Source organism: Aspergillus pseudoviridinutans, assembly GCF_018340605.1.
Source record: "Aspergillus pseudoviridinutans IFM 55266 DNA, scaffold_4, whole genome shotgun sequence".
Classification (NCBI taxonomy): Eukaryota; Fungi; Ascomycota; class Eurotiomycetes; order Eurotiales; family Aspergillaceae; genus Aspergillus; species Aspergillus pseudoviridinutans.
The window spans coordinates 3006286-3022921 of NW_025091284.1; the positions used below are offsets into that span (position 1 = coordinate 3006286).

The window sequence follows — 16636 nt, forward strand, 5'->3', positions numbered from 1 at the left end:
GGGCAATGTTGACATCTAGCCTGATATAGTTTAGCGTGCTCCTTCGCAACAGCCGGGCCGAGCATTTCGCCGCGTGTCTTTCGGTATGAAGTCATGACAGTAATTTATCATTTTCTCCAGCCGCAGTCGAGGAAAGGGACCCTTTCCCCTCTTTTCTCGAGCAGCAAATCTTATCTGTCGCATCAGAGTTGCTCAGTTATCTAAGATGGCACCCATGTCCCAAGAAGACCTAGAGTGGTTCAAGTCCACCTTTCGTCCCATCCCTAAGCCAGAACTTCCTGATGATGCAATTGAATATTCCATTTACTATATCCCCTCTGACCCCGCCCCCGCCACCAACGACGAGACCACAGAGACGAGGGCACGATTGGTGGAGGTACAACGGAGTGCAGCCGATTTGACGAAAGACTATCTGAAGGATTATATATGGCAGCGGGAAGGCTTCAAATTGGAGATCACGAAGGAAGATGGTGAGCGCAGTCTGTACAGTAGAAACTTTGCGCCGACTCTCGTATGCTAACAGCTTGGTTGATAGGCATCACAGCGCTACGAGGGCGCACGGATTACGGAGACTCTATCGAAGACGAATGGGTGATTGTTTATCTCCTGCGCGAATTGACCAAGAAGCACAAGGATATTTGGGTTAAGGTGGTCGACAGTGACGGCCAGTTTTTACTCGTTGAGGCGGCTGGCGCTCTGCCCTCCTGGCTTGAACCGGAAATAGCGGACAATAGAGTGAGTGGCATAACTTGTGCGGAGATGCCCATTTTGAAGTCGATGGCTGACGGACTGCATAGGTATGGATACACCAAGGAGAACTTGTCATCATCAAGCCGAAGCATGATAGAGCTCGGAAGGTCACTGAGAAGCTGTCGCTTGCAGACTCAAGGAGAATAATTAAAGAGGAACCCAAGCGACTTTTGCGCTCTACAATGATCCAAGAAGAAGCTTTTTATCGCTTGCGGAACTATCCCAAACAGATCAGCGAGAATCTCCACTCAGCGCTCGTAACCATTCCGCGAAAGGTTGCATTTCTCCTCCACCAAAAGCCAGCCTATATCTCGGCAGCGATAGAGGCTTTTTATCTACGAGATCCCATCGCGCTGCGACCGCTTCGATCCAAAGACGCAAGCACATTCATTTTCAGGCCGGAGGATTTTGTCACGGTCAGCGTACGGTTTACACGAGTCGGTTATGCACAGCTCAAGAGTCAGGATTTCCCGGCACCTAAGTCATGGATGGGAAAGCTCCCTCCGAAAGATGACCGAATTGCATTCGACCGGGCGGAAGTAGGGATGAAACTTGCCTGTGGTTTTGAAATGCTCCTCACCGATCCTCAGAACCAAGACAAGGCCGCTGTGAGAGAAATGAAGCTTCTATTGGAGGATGTGGAATCTGGAGATGAGAAATTACCTACGGATGAAGAGATCTCTGGATGGGATAAGAGACAGGACGATGAAAAATGGCTGGACATCAGCTTTGAGGATCTTGACCGAGAGCTGAAGGGCAAGGACAAGAGCAAGACCAGCGATGGACAAGCCAAGGGCGCATTTGGGGATGCCAACGCTCAAGAGAATCTTCAACGCATCGTGGCTCAGTTCGAGAAATTCTTGAACGATGAATCTGCTGGATTCGAAGGCGCCGATTTCATTGATGATTTCGGCTCGGATTCGGACATTGACGATGACATCGATGATGAAGTGAGTGACGAAGGCGAAGATAAAGAGGCATCTTTCGACGAAGAAGAGTTCTCACGGATGATGAAAGAAATGATGGGCTTGCCGCCCTCTGTGCCTGGCCTTCAGGGGGCGTCCAGGCAACCGTCAGCTCCACGAGGTCGAATTGAAGAGTTGGGCTCCGAATCCGAAGACGACTTGGAAGAAATACAGAAGCTTTCCGCTCAGATGGAAGCGGAGCTGAGAGGCACGGGCGTTCTCGACCTAAATCGTCCGACGAAGTCCTCAACTGGAAAGCAAGCAATATCAGATGCATCACAAAAGGACCCCGGTGAAGAAAATGAACAGAGTGAGGAAATCACCGAAGACGACGATATCGATGTCAATCTTGCCAAAAACCTACTGCAAAGCCTAGAGGGCCAAGCTGGCGCTCCAGGCCCAGCAGGGAACATGCTGTCAATGATGAATCTGCCAGTGCCTAAAGACGATCGGCCGCGGTGAAATCCTGAGCTATTTCACCGAATACTCTGATGCATTTTACTGGTAACTACGACTACCGCCATCACACAGCCGGCCATTGAATCCCTGCGTCGCCGTACTCAAGTATACTGCAGAATCTGCGCCGCCTGAAGCGCCTGAGAACAGGCCGGTCATTACTTCGTGAGACTGCTAGCTATTCCTCAAGTATCTCATAGCGCTATGCGTTACCACTCATCCGCAGTGAGGTTAGCGCTCATGGGTCCTCGCCAGTCATTCCTGCAACTTGTGGCCCAGAGGAAGGCCAGAACGTCGAGCCGAGGCTCTGTCTTGAAAGGCTTGTATACGAGAATAACACTACAGCTCTTGAGGGTGACGTTTCTGTGACGGGGCTTAACGGCTATACACCTAAGATACTCAGCGGGTTTCCAGTGACCCACGGGCCCTACTATGGCGTATTTCGAGTATTTGGGATGAGAATTGCAAGTTTGAAGACTGTCCCGTAAGTCACTCCAAGAGGAATCGCCCTCACAGGGAGGATATATTGTTATAGTATATAGATCGAATAGTAACCCTCGATAAGTACTCCCAAAACAAAAAAAAAAGCCAAAAGGCGCCTTTACCAAGATCCTCATAAAACACATTCCTCATTATTTTGGTAAATATCGTCATAAGCGAATGTGTGCCAGCGCAAACACCGCATCCATGAGGTGGATCCTATCAATCGTAAATGGATCACCGAGCCGTCGGGCACAACAATTCTTCGCTCCCGTCCTTCAAGGACATTACCCATTCCCGCCAGTCTTGCCATTCCGCGTAGCTGGCACTAGCCCTGAGACCCTGGTATTTCACGACGCGAAAGTCCGAAACCTGCTCCCATGGGTTGCTGGAGCCAGAGTGACCGCTGCTGCTGCTTCCTCTTAGAAGTCGCCGTGCAACGCCCCCGGTGGACACTCCGTCCCAGCCAGCTTTCCGCATCAAGCTTTCCAGGGTTTCCTCTTTCGTCCAACCTTGCTCTACGGCCACATCCGGCAAATAAGTGGCGCCATAGCGCCGGCCGCGGTGAATGAAAGATATACGGATACCATGCACACCAAGTATCCAATCCAGAGCGTTGGTGCAAGGCTCAAAGGAACCGAGAAGGGTCAGAGAACATGATAATGATGGTAGAAGCGACTGTGGGATCGGACTGAAACGCGAATCGTCGAACGCGCTGTGCTTCAGTGTTAGCCTCGAGAAGCTGACGTCGACATTTCGTTCAGAAGAAGGATACGTACGAAGTAAGAGCATAGGCTCTGAGGCCTTCGGCGAGCTCCTGCGCCTCGAATGTACCAATACATCCACGAAGGGACTTGTGGCCGTTCTTCGACAGAGTATTCCACGTCACAAACAATGGATAACGTTGGTTTTTCAATCTTTGTTGCCGCATCTCTGCCGTCTCAGGTTGTGCAGATTCTGAAATTGGGGTCGTGGCGGTTGTGGAGCTGGATAGAATCGAGCGAGATGAATTGGTGGACATGACTGATGGCGTAGTAGAGACGCTCGAAGAGTCCGAAGACAATTGGCTTTGGAGGCGACTGACACTGGGCAGCTTGATAGACTGTGGACGGCTACTCTTCGACTTCAGGGAGCCACGCTGCGTTGTGTCCAGTTCCTCGTCAGCATCGTCGTCATCGTCGTCCTCCTCTACTAAGACCTCCCGTCCAAGGTCGGCACTATCCCTTTGAGAAACAGTGTTATTAATGTCCTGAAGAGACGCAAGCTTTTTGGACTGCTCGTATCGCTCCCACAGCTCCTCCACAGCTGCGAGATCGATAGGCTCATGGCCCTTATAAGAGGCAGCAAGGCACTCAAAGCAGTAGATGCAATGGGATGGACTTGCCATCTTGTGATGTCCAAAGCAAGGCAAACTGCATACAATTTCGCACTTGTGCAAGAGCAATTCACTGGTTCAAGGATAGGAGAGTATCACCCAGGATGCAAAGGAAGAGCCGGATATAGTTACTAGTAGTAAATGGCTCGGGTCCACCAGGAAACTACCCACTTCTAAGTACCCTTGGCGAAAGCAGTCGCAATAATGTTTCACATGGGCTCGGCGTGCTTTGGCCAGATGTGGGTATTAGAACTGCTATAGATAGCAGCACTGAGAACACGGCCAGCAAGCAACTCAACTGTTGATCGGCTGTAGGGAGAGGATGTTGAGGGGGAGGTCAGCGAGAGGGGAAGAGGGCAAACGCCCGATAAGACAACACGTGATAAGACTACCTTATCAGATGATTAGAACAATCATGTGATCTGTTATTGGTTCTAGACCCCATCGTCTCCACTATCTACAACTTTTGCTATTCATATGGATACAGTGGTAGGTACTTAATACTGTTCAGATTGAAGAATCTGTCACCAGCTGGGATCTTTCCCCTAATCTATTGCCACAGCTCAGCCTTGCAGAAAATTTTGCCCAAAAAATAGTGGAGCCTGGCTTTAAAAGGCTTATAGATGACCGGCCCAACTGCGCAAATATATTTCTGAGACCTGTCGATAGTTTGGGAACAGTTCACATGCTATGGACACAGTCGTGGAGTAAAAGCGAGGCAACCTAGAGAGGTATAATGTTTGGTATCCGACTAGACATGCGTATCAAACCAAAATGCAAAGTTCAAAACATTTGTGGTATTTTCCCACGTAGAGCCCGTAAAATCCCCAATCAGTACAGTGGCTGTCCAAAGACTCTGGTGCCGAATCAAGTCGAGAAGCTGTTTCATTTCTTCACGGACCTACTCCACAATCCAGCCACAGCTTCCTTGACCCTTCGCTCCTGCTCCCGAATCTGCTCCTCAGTTTGCCCACGCGCGTCGCCGCGGCTGTCAATCTCCATCTGCCCATCATGTTGCTCCTCGGTAACCTCGCTGCCATTCACACGCTCCGGCTTGGGATCAAGGCTCATAACACCATCCATCATGAGCCCTCCTCCCTCGCGGAGCTTGTTGATGGCACGAACGGTATCGATGGCTTTGTGCAGCGTCCGACGAGCATTGAAGTTTTTCTTGACTGTCGGCAACAAGTCCTCGCCCGATACACCTTCGTCATTGAGATCATAGGCCGGGTTGATCCAGGGATGCTGGAGGGCTTCATGGGCAGTCATTCGGGCCTTGGGATCGACTGTCAGACAACCCTTGATGAAGTCTCGGGCTGATTGGGAAACACCACGCCAGTACTCGAGAGGCGTGAAAGAGTAGTCGGCTGCAAGGATGGCCTGCATCTCTTCCAGGTTGGAGTCACGATCGAAGGGAGTGTAGCCGCAGAGTAGGAAGTAAGTGATGACACCGATGGCCCAGATATCCCTAAGGGGAAGTCAGTCATAGAATTCGGATTGAGGATGATCTAAGAGGCGGAGAAAGACATACACTGGCTTTCCATGTCCACTCTTCTTGAAGATCTCAGGAGCCATATAACCTGGCGTGCCACATGTCGTGGTGAGGACATGGAACTGCTCCTCGTCCATGATCCTGGACAGGCCAAAGTCCGCAATCAAGAGATCCGCATTGTCCTCCGGTGTCCGGAACAGCAGGTTCTCAGGTTTCAAATCACGATGCACAATGCCATGGTCATGCAAATAAGCCACAGCGGAGAGGACCGCACGGATGAGGTCGGCCGCATCGGACTCGTAATAGCTGCCTTTACGACAGATGCGGTCAAAGAGCTCTCCACCCAGAGCAAGCTCTGTGACGAGGTATACTGTAAACTCACAAAGACACGTCAGTTTGAGGAACTCCACCGAGCAGCAAGGGTAGCCATACGATTGTTCATGGTCTCAAAGTAATCAACCAGAGTCAGAATGTTCTGATGACCCATGGAGACTCTCTTCAGCACCGCAATCTCATTCCTAACCTGTCGTTATACCATGCTACACATCAGCCTTCACTCGATGTCCACGTTGACCTCAGAGGCCGCATTTCAGCTCCACAGGATAAATACCATGTGCTCACGCCCGGCCATTAACCGCTTATTGATTACTTTCGCTGCGTAGTATCGACCAGTATCGATGTGTACGCATTCCTTCACCACTGAGTAGGAGCCAGCTCCGAGCGTTTTCCCAGTCTTGTACCGGCAAGGCTGGACCTTGGGTCGTTGACCCGTCTGCTGTTGGGATGCCATCGAGCGTAAGATTGCACCGTGATTCGGTAGGACAGATAAAAGGAAATCAGTAGGACGGTTCGTCAGGAGCTTTCTTCGGCGCAAATCAAAGGGGACGGTGTGCTAATATTGTTAAGAATACTGGTCAAGTGTGAAGTGTGTCAGAACTGTAGGCTGAGAAACTAGCGAGAGGACCAACTGAAAAGCAATCACTGCATGAACGCCCAGAAACCTATTCAATAAGGAAAGAAGCCTTCAAAATAGACGGCTAAGATGAAGTGTGGGCGTACTTCTTGGTAAAATCTTTCTTATCGCAATCAGCGGGCTGCTGTTTCGCACTTAGAAAGGGAATTGCGGGGTTACAATAGACGTCTCACAAAGAACAGCGTTCTCGCGAGACCTGTAAATAAAGTGTCCGTAGCTTTTATTTCGAATCAATATAGGGGAAGTAGGCCTCTTTACGAATATGAGGTCCTTGCAGTAAGCCAGAAGGCCTTGGGGAATGCAACAGAAGCTCTGAAACTGATATCTGTAGGTTCAGCTGACAACGTGATTAACTTTCGGCACATCGGCGGTCCACTACGGCTTATGGAAATGTGGACTGTACAATTCAAAGAGAATTCATGTAATGAATCTTCCTATTTCAGTCAATTGATCTCACAATTCATGCAACTTCAAGCCCAGAGAGATACTCTATCAGAGTGTTATTATTGATCGCCAATTAGCTCATTAATGCATGAGGTGTAATAACGCCTTCCCCAATGACCCGATCACGCCCCGCAATGCCATGGTATAGCCAACACAGAGTATATAATTTGAATAGTCAACAGGAAACATCAGTGACGGAGAGAAACGGGAGACAAAGTATTACATTTGCTCAAGGACACCATGCACAACGCTTTCCAAGAGCTTCAGACCATGAAATTTGGCTACGCTGCTCAAAAGACGAAGCTTCTTTTCAACCTCTTTTCGATCCATTGTTTCCACCCAGTGACCACTGCATGAGCAATGTTCCATGAAATCGCTGACCTTGAGACCCCCGCACTTGGAGCATTTGAGGTCCTGTGTCTGCCAACCGACAATCAAGCCCTGGACTTGGCCGATGAGGGCCTCTTCCTGTGCCAATCGATCGTACTCGGTTTGGCAGAAAGGGCACCGCCAGGGCTTGGGCGCTGCTTTGTTTGGGTCAGACCCAATCTCCGGGAGCACATCTTCGTCCCGGCACAGGTCCAGATCACGGATGAGACAGCAGGCGTTACAAGAAAGCTCAGGAAGCTTCAGACTTGCCCCGGGATTCTCGAACCGGCCTTCTTTGCTGAACTCACGTACCTCGAACATCGCTAAGAGTTCCCGACGCAGCAGCCGAGTCTCCAGAGTCGTTGTCTTAGACAGACTCAGAACCTGCATCAACAATTTGACGAGCTCAAGGACAGGGTTGCGCTTGTCGTTGTTGGGATCCACTAGGACTCCAGGAAGGACTGGGAAGACGTAGTCGGACGCCAGCTCCGGATGGAGCAGTTCATCCCGTTGACGCCGAATGAGGCCAGAGATCTGCTTCTTGAGAGGTTTTGAGAATTTTTCCGCGAGGATTGACGTAATTTCGTCATTATCTTCGCTAGGGTGCCCAATTGGAATCTGTGTAAGACGAGGTGTAGATGAATCATCAGAATCGGGCCGTTTGAGGGAATGCATGAGTTCGATATACTCCACAACCCAATCATGAAAAATCGTTTGCATGGGAACTGGTAGAAAGCGACTGAGCTGCCAATGCATCACTGTCTCGAGATCCTGGTCCTCAGATCCGGTTACCTCTCGGCATCCCTTGCCACCATAATTGTATTCGTCGTACCAAACGAGATAATCCCAGTATTCTTTGATCTCAAGATCGATGAAATGGAATGATGGATTCGCACGGATGGACTTTAGGACATATTGGCTATAGGCATATGCATTTCCCACCTCTGTCTTCGTAGTCTGGAGCAAAAGACGGGTAGGGCTCGCAAATATGACATTTGAACCGACACGCCTGAACTCAGCCATGAGCCGCTGAAATGATTTCCGGGACAGCATTCGCACATAATTGTGCAGGGATCGATCATAGAGACATGAAACCGGGCTCTCGACCCATCGAATCAAATGCTGGACCATAATGTCGGCCATATTATTCCCTTCACAAGCCTCTGACCACCAATGCTTCACCATTTCGCGGAGCACAACAGCGCCGGCTGAAGCAAATGCCTTCTCTGAGTAGAGAACGCCAGACCCGTTAGCATCCGCTGAGGGTTCTGACGATGCCAGCAGAGTGTCTGCCCCCTCCATTTCATTAATGATTGAGGAGGTCAGAATGGTGTTGATTGAGAGGTTACGAACCTCCAATTCAATGCAGACAGTGTTATATGCGCTGGGCACGTTGACTGATGGCATTGAAACTCTCTCCAGGGGTCCAGTAATATCGTCTTTCTCGTAACCCGCATGATCAGGTCTCGGACCATTAGACCACCAGAGGACAACATTGTTTTGATGAAGGCGCCTTGCATATGAAATATCAATGAGGTACCGAGGATCGTCATTCTCGAGATTGCAGAGAGGTACATCACCATATCTAGCCAGCATGGTCAAGTGTTGAATCCAAGAAGCAAGATACAAGTAGTGTGTCACCAGTCGCTTAGCAATAAATGATTGCCAGCCCAAAGGCGGAAGGTCCATATCTGACACTTCGGGCTTTACTGGAAGAACTGGATACTCTTTCAAGATGGGAATATCGTGGCACAGGCGGTTTCTTTGATGGGATTGTATGACCATGATGGCGGGCTGAGTTTCTTCGCCTTTGAGTTTCTTGATCAAGTCGCCAATCTCCAGATACGCCTTCCTCCTAGTCGTCACTTGCGTGGTCTTGAAATGGATCTTCTCCTGGTATTCGAACGCGTTCTGGGACTGGTCTCCTGTCATGGTTTCCATTGTGCGCGCACGAAGCTCTGCGTATATTTTATCAACGTTCGGTAGGCCTTGAACATCCCTCGTGCGATTGAGGATGACAATGTGTGCTTCGCACTTTGCGGTCGAAAACAAAGCGAATATCTGCCTGTCTCCCGAGAGGACATGGTACAAATAATGGTAAACCAAGGGCGAGTTCAGAAGGTAAGGTTCATCAGGAGTCGTATGGCATAACGTCGAGAGATTGAATCCTCGATCCAATCCCTCACCAAGAACTCCTCGTTGTTCTTCATCAAAGGTGCATACACTGCCCAGCTTTAGAACAGCGCGGACACTCAGAGGGATGTTCTTCTCGTAGACTCCTTCGATGCTGGGGTGTCGCAGAAGAGCGTCTATTTTGTCTGCTTCTCGCAGGTATGTGTCTTCAGACAACGTCAACTTGAATAGATGAACTGAAGGATGTCCGTTGGGCAAAGTGTGGTTGACCTTTTCCACCTCACAGTCCGGAACATCAACATCTGGCAGCGAGTCCCGTTTCAGATTGACGTAGATCTGTCTGGGGACCTTGACTGTAAGCGCATGGATTTTCCGGTCAATCAAGACGAATGCCCGGACGACGCCAGGTCTACCTGTTTCACAGAGCTGAAGAACTTGCCATGTATTAATGTACAGCAGCTCTGCTTGATTCCTGAAGAGATTGCTTAGAGAATCAGTTGCCGTTGCCACATTTACGCGTTCTCCGAAGAGCTGGCGACGGCGGGCTCGAGCTTGCTTCTGAATTTTCCATTTTTGCTTCTGGTACTTCAAGAATTCAACGTAGTCGTCGTTCAACGAAGGCATTTTGGCTGGAAGACTGGCAAAAGGATCAAGCAAGGTCTTTGTCAGACCCTCAGGGTGTTTTCTTTTCTGAGAGATCTTGCCGTTCGGTGACGACTTCAGTTTCTGCGTCGAATTCGCAACAGCTTCCCCAATGTCGCCGTGATGCTGGACACGATGATCCAGGATGTTTGTTGAGATGTCGGAAAGTGGGTTCTTTTCTGTCTTCCCAAACATATCGGTCATCTTTGTCTGCTTGAACTTGTCCTCCTTCATGTTGATACGCCGTTGGAGCCAGTCAGGGTGGGCTACTCGGGGGACTGGATTGCGGACTTTTTGAAGAGCAGCGGGAATCGTGATCAGTTTCTGTACAACAGAGCCCAATCGCTCAAGGTAATAGTCCCAATCGATGACGCTTCGAGGATCCATATCTCCGGGATCGTCTTTCAACCATTTCCTCAAAAAGAATCGTTTGACGGGCTCTTCAGCTGAGAATATCGCCACTGGGATGGCTCGCTCGGTGACAGGTGTGTTCCTTGGCTTCGCAGAGATGATGTACTTGCAGTTGAGACCCTTGTCCTTCACCATCTGCTCTCCCAGAAATTCTGCCAAACGCCGTGCTGTCGTGATGGATGTTGACTTCTGATTCCCATATTCTTCCAGAGTCTTTGCCATGCTCCTATTTTCAGAAATGAGTTCAATGAGCTCCTCATCGGCCAACGTTGCGCCATGTTCATATAGAACATCTAGCCATCTATCAGCGACTCGAGCAACAGCAGCATATGTTTCTTCCAGGGTGGATCCTTCCAGAAAGAAGCGGAAAATTTGAGTCTGGAATATCTTAATCAACTTCAGCTCTCCTCTTCGCTTGACTTCGAAGCCCTTCAATTCAGCTAATGATCCATCATGGTTGAAAACAGCATAGCGCTTCTTCAAGTTCTTATCCTCTTCTTTCGACGTGGGGAGTATCATCGCTTTGTAAGGGCCATCGACTTCAAAGAAAATAGAGTTATCGCTATGCGTTTCATATCGGAACGTCTTTGGGTCGACAAGTGTTTGGTACTGGTGATTGGTGTATTTTCCATGCACGAGGTGATTTAGCATGACGCAGGGATATGATATACCCAGCTTCTTGCCGTTCTTCAGAGCGAACGAGAAATCCTCGGGAAAACTCCCTGGGAGCATACACCAAATACCATCGGTGTCGAGTTCCAGCGGCCGGCCGATACGTTCAACGAGCTCTCTTGCCATTTGGATGATATGAGCGCCAGTAAGACACGTCACACCGGCCATCTCCATCGAATACCACCGAGACCCCTTTCTCATGACATAACCATAAAAACTGTTCAAGATGACTTTATGGGCAAGTTGTAATGAGTCGAACAGGACAATCATCTTCTTTGCTTCTTCAACCTCCGCAGCAGAAGCACCTGCTGCTTTGAGGGCTTCAGTCTTCCCTTTCCAGACTTTCTGCTTTCCTTTGAAATCATATCGTCGGTCACGAAAGCTGCGAACAGTGTCAACATAGAAAGGATTTTCACGCTGGCAGATGATTGCCTCGCGCACAATGGTCTTGCTGTCGTGGATCTTATGATAGATCTTTTTGCTATAATCTTGAAGGCGCTTCTTGATAATAGCAGCTTGTTCCTCGACGCTCATCTCGCCAAAGGACCTCATCGGGCTGTTCTTAGTTCTCCCAGGGAATCGCTCATTTGCAACAGCTTGTCTGATCATGTTGTACTCATCACGCTTGGCTGGAAGGAACTCACCACGCCAAGCCCACGGTAATCTCCTGTCACAGGTCTTCCCGGGCCTGTTGAAGTCGCAGGCAGCACAATCAGATTCCTGGATCATAGAGTCCGGTTGCAATCGGTTGGTGATCATGATGTTGGGATACATGGAAGCAACGTCCAAATGGTAAATGGAAGGGACCTCGTCCCTGTGTGGCTTTTCCTTGAGATTGACCAAGCGTTCTGCGATCTGCGCCTTGATTTCCTCATAATTTACCACATCATCCATGGATTTCTTCTCTTCGACCTCAATACTGAATTTCAAAGCGGCATCGAGATCTCGGAGTAGTTCGTCAATAGCAGTGGTATCGATGGTGAATGTGACAGGGATATCGCTTCGAAATACACCTGCTTCGATACTTTCGACGTGACCACCAACATAGGTCTCTGATTCCAGGAGATGGCCCTCGTAGAACGACTCCGGGGGATCTTTGTGCTTGTTTGGAAGTACAATTTCACCCTTATATGCTTGTACCATTAACAGCATTTCACAGAGTGTTCCGGTTCCTTTCCGCAGCGTGTCATCGGGGTTGAGTGGAATGATTGTACAAAGCGAGAAGATGAACGGGTGCACGTATTTCATATACAGATAATAGGTCGCCACAGCATCTGAAACAGAGTATTCAGCCAAGGTTTGAGGGCGTTCGCTTGCATAAGGAGTCATCAGCTCTGGATCAAGCTCATCAGGGTCGTAACCGAGCTTCGCAACAGTGACAGCTTTCAAACCACGGCTTCCTTGAGGAAGGTAACTGTCACGGTTGACCCAGGCAAAGCAATCCATGTGCACACAGTGGTCACTTTGGTAGATGTCATCACTGGTTTTGCGAAAGCCGATCTCCTTATACATGTCAATTCCAAGCACGCTAGCTCTAGCTTCGACGAATGGCCAATCGAAGAAGTCACCGTTGTATGTGGCAATGACTGTCGGTTTTGCTTCTTTTATGTGCTCGAAAAAGCGTTCGATGACGCTTCGCTCATTGGGCTCGTTAAAAATCATAAATGGCCCGCTGTACTCGGGCTTGGGTGTATACTCAAAATCGTTAATGTCTTCAGACACTATCTCTCGATTGGTTATCAGAAATCCTTGGCCATCAATCATGTAGGAGATCATCATGATCTGGTCGATCACAGAATCCGGGAACTTCAGCGGTAATTTTGTCGTTTCGATATCGAAGGCAAGAATCACTGGATCAGCTCGCTGAAGTCGTTCTTCTAGACAGGTCAAGGAGATAACACCGTGCTTCGCTTCAACAGTGTACCATTTTCCAATTCGGATATCTTTAGGTCTGTCAGTTGTTGTTTATTGACAAATATGGAGAGCTATTTGCCAACCTTTGTCGATTGCCACCCGAACATGGTAGGGAACATCATATTCTCGAATGTCAATAATAAAATCACTTGCATGCATATTGCCATTAGGTCGTGACTCGTTAATCAGTTCATCATCAAAGAGATCGAATCCGGCATTTGCGCTGAAAGAATTAGCTCCAAGCCAACAGGACCATATCGCTCCTCGGCACAAAACAAACCTGGAAATCTCTGCATATGTATCCATTACATTCACATTTTTCTTGTTCTTCTCTGCCAGTGGAAGCAGCGTCTTACGAACGTCCAGTAGATGGCTCACATTTGCAAAGTTGAGCTGAAGGAACGTTCGACGATGGCCAAGTAAATGGTTCGGCAACTGGAGATCCTCCTTCTCTACCCTTTTTATCTTCTTGATCAGGCCCTCGAACATCCTCCGGCACCATTCTTCAACTTCCGCTTCATGGCCTTTCTTCACAGCGAGGAGAAAATACGGATCGTATTCCACCGTCGCCTTGAAGCTGCCACCTCCGTCCTCCAAAAAATAGTAATCCACCCCAGCACGTCCTCCAGGAACGTTCGGATCTTCTATCGAGGTGCTATGCATATTGATGAGCCAGCCGACCCTTTTCTCGCCGGACTCGAAGCGCGGGAAGCCCAAGGCTTCGTCGATGCTGTTCGCCAGTCGAACGGCCTCAAATTTCTCATCTTGGGACGTAGCTTCGGTCGATCTTAACGACGAAAATTCGACTGTCTTTGTGCGTTTGGGCTTGAAGCTCGCAGAACTGGACCGGAACTTGTTGCCATACTTGCTGGGTTGTCGCGTAGGCATAACGACGGCGAGGCCAGCGGGTCAGGGCCGAAGATCAATTATCGAACAAATAGATTGTTGATGAGCATGGAACCCGAAGTTAAGATCAATGCAGCGAGTATCTGAGCATAACTGTGTGAGGTATCTGTCAATGGGCTGGTTATTATTTCGAAGTAAGCATGTATAAGTCCATTGACTCCACCACTGTCCGCTGCCCAGTTGCTAATTTTGCCCTGTTTTCCAATTTCGACGCGTTCGCGTTCCTACTTTACGCGTGCCGTCAAACCTCTTTTAGAGTGCTGGGGCTGCCGGAAGAGCTAGCCTGATTTGTCTAAAAGTCTATAGATTCGGATCTTAGGTTGATCCGGTATAACCGTCGTTCCGCACTTCGTCTGCCCATGTAGACGAAGGCATACGCTTTGTTGAATATTCTCTTATTCGAGCGAGACTTATAATTTCAAAAGATGGCTGACGATACTCGGGACTCTACCACACATATGCCGATCGGGGGCGCAAACGAACAGACAGCCTCGGAAGACTCTTCATCGTCACGAAGAAAGACAAAATATGAGCTCCCAAAGTCGCAGGTCGGAAAGTTATGGGAGGCGTTTGGCAATCCAGAAGAATCCGCAAATGTATTGTCAAATTCAGGCTATAATGGAACGAAGAAGGATGCGAACGACGTCTCGGTCACCGAAGCAATGAAGTCAATGTCTTTGAAAGAAGTCACCTCGTTTTATAAAGCTCCATGCGCTCGGGATTCATTATTGCTAGGGATCGGTGCCGGATTTGGTATCGGCGGGGTGAGGGGTGTATTAGGGGGTAAGCTGGATATCTTCACAGTGAAGCGAACCGACAGGAGGTCTCAGAACTAACTGTGGATTGCACTTAGGCCTGCGCTCAATATGGACAGCCTGCAACTGGGCCGTTGGGGCGTTCGCTATCACTTCCCTCGCAGCTCACGAATTCTGCCAGCGGCGACGAGTCCAGGAGTTGGATGGCATGAAGCAAGCAGTGGAATTGATGAAGGAACTGAAGCTCAAGAAACAGCGAGAGAAGGAAAAGCAGATGGCGGAAGAGGCTGCCCGCTTAGCCGAAGAAGAGAAGAAAAGGAAGAGTTGGACGAACCTATCGAACTATAAGTTCTGGTAGACATATGGCCCGGCACAATGTTGGGAATCACGGAGTTTCTGGGATATCACTAGTGGTGTAATGTAAAATAGCATATAAAGTACGGAGTACATATTTCTAAAATAGCGATTTCCAGCGTCGCGGTCGTTCAAATGGCGAACCAATATGATCAGTCCAAAAAAATAGGTATATGCATCATCGCTTATTCAACCCCATTCGCCAGCCAAAACGAGAAGAATGAGAGAAAGCCAAAACGCCTGTCCAGCTAAATGCAGGTTTGAACTGAATAATTTCAGAGATTGAATTTGACCTTCTTCTGAATTGTGCCACTCTGGATCGAGCGAAGTTTATCAAATTCATGACCGTCGCGCCTTTCTCTTCGCTTTTCGCGCGCTTCTCTTGCTTCTCGAGATTTCCATTCAGCCACCTGCTTTCGTCGTTTTTGCGCTCTGGCCCAGGCGATTGCTGCAGTAGGCTTGAACCCGATGCCGTTGATGCCATATCCGTCATCATTTGGATCTTTGGGGTCGTGACCAGTTATTTCAGAATCATTCCATGTAAGTGAATTGTCCTCCATTGTGCTGTCAGCAGACGGCGAACCCTGCTTATGACGCATCCTCGATGTATCATTCGAGGTGGCTTTTCTCTTACGGGGGCTCGAAAGCGACTTTTTCTTGTCGGTTGAAGCTGAAGCAGCAGAATTTGCATCATCAAGATGGCCATTCCCTTTCGAAGACGCATTAAAACCAAAATCGCTGGGTTCAGTAGAAGTATTCCCAGCCATATCATGAAGACCGTTGTATGAGTCAACCCAGCATTTCGTGCGAAGTGAGTCTACGAATGGGTCTTTGTACAGACTTGCATCCGAATTAGACAAACTTGAATTATTTTCACTGTGAATAGCCAGCGCGCCTAGGCGACCGGCAACTGCGGCTCGAGGGCTGTACCTCCCTAGATCCTCTTCCTCGAGAAGTCTCGCTTCCTGATGGCTCGCAACCGAGACTGGTGAGAAGTGGGAGGCTGGTGGGCTGTCGCAACCTGACTCCGATGATTCTCGCTTGCGGTTAGGGGAGCCGATTAACATCGTCGGCCGACTCGTGGGCATTATTATCGCGGGGCTGATCTGAGAGCGGAAGTGGGGGCATTCCTTTGCTGAGGTAGGTAGCAGCCAGAAACCCTTCATAATAGGTCCAAAGCAGCCCTTCAGCCCTCTGGCTCCTCCGTCCTGTCTATCTGACTGTAGAAGAAGAAGGATCAGGTGAAGCCATCCTTTGTATGACTGAGGGGAACATGGGGGCTTGGACCGGCATGATGTCTAATGGAAGGGGGAAAGGCGAGGGGAGGTTCATCATTGGACGGAAGTTAAATCTAGATTGCCTTACTAAGGGAGAACCTAAGGTACCTTTATCTAAGGCAAGATAGGGATGCGTTATTCCTCAGTCAAAAGTCACTGATACTCACTGGTTCGAAGGTGGAAACTGGTCGTGTCTTTACTGACAACTCGTTAGATAATATGGAATGACCACTGCGATATGCTGATTTCATGACTTCGAAAGGTATTT

General features: G+C 49.0%; 6 protein-coding genes across 6 annotated transcripts; 2 read left to right on the forward strand and 4 right to left on the reverse strand.

Moving 5' to 3' along the window:
* Positions 1–205: 205 nt before the first annotated feature.
* On the forward strand, positions 206–2177 carry Asppvi_006486 (putative regulatory factor Sgt1; the record flags this gene model as incomplete). The annotated part of the gene is made up of 3 exons (XM_043302387.1): positions 206–470; positions 536–735; positions 798–2177. The coding sequence occupies 3 exons, from the start codon at positions 206–208 to the stop codon at positions 2175–2177; spliced, it is 1845 nt and encodes a 614-aa protein (XP_043158322.1).
* Positions 2178–2888: 711 nt separating this feature from the next.
* Asppvi_006487 (AMMECR1 domain-containing protein) lies at positions 2889–4038 on the reverse strand (the record flags this gene model as incomplete). The annotated part of the gene is made up of 2 exons (XM_043302388.1): positions 2889–3366; positions 3431–4038. 2 exons carry the CDS (start codon positions 4036–4038, stop codon positions 2889–2891), a joined length of 1086 nt encoding a protein of 361 aa, XP_043158323.1.
* An 873-nt stretch (positions 4039–4911) lies between these two features.
* On the reverse strand, positions 4912–6308 carry Asppvi_006488 (serine/threonine-protein kinase; the record flags this gene model as incomplete). The annotated part of the gene is made up of 4 exons (XM_043302389.1): positions 4912–5494; positions 5558–5888; positions 5951–6041; positions 6129–6308. The coding sequence occupies 4 exons, from the start codon at positions 6306–6308 to the stop codon at positions 4912–4914; spliced, it is 1185 nt and encodes a 394-aa protein (XP_043158324.1).
* An 846-nt stretch (positions 6309–7154) lies between these two features.
* Asppvi_006489 (DNA polymerase epsilon catalytic subunit POL2) lies at positions 7155–13964 on the reverse strand (the record flags this gene model as incomplete). Its single annotated transcript, XM_043302390.1, has 3 exons — positions 7155–13105; positions 13160–13299; positions 13357–13964. 3 exons carry the CDS (start codon positions 13962–13964, stop codon positions 7155–7157), a joined length of 6699 nt encoding a protein of 2232 aa, XP_043158325.1.
* Positions 13965–14407: 443 nt separating this feature from the next.
* Asppvi_006490 (COX20 family protein) lies at positions 14408–15095 on the forward strand (the record flags this gene model as incomplete). Its single annotated transcript, XM_043302391.1, has 2 exons — positions 14408–14765; positions 14836–15095. The coding sequence occupies 2 exons, from the start codon at positions 14408–14410 to the stop codon at positions 15093–15095; spliced, it is 618 nt and encodes a 205-aa protein (XP_043158326.1).
* Positions 15096–15366: 271 nt separating this feature from the next.
* Positions 15367–16179, reverse strand: Asppvi_006491 (uncharacterized protein; the record flags this gene model as incomplete). The annotated part of the gene is made up of 1 exon (XM_043302392.1): positions 15367–16179. The coding sequence occupies one exon, from the start codon at positions 16177–16179 to the stop codon at positions 15367–15369; it is 813 nt and encodes a 270-aa protein (XP_043158327.1).
* Positions 16180–16636: the final 457 nt, after the last annotated feature.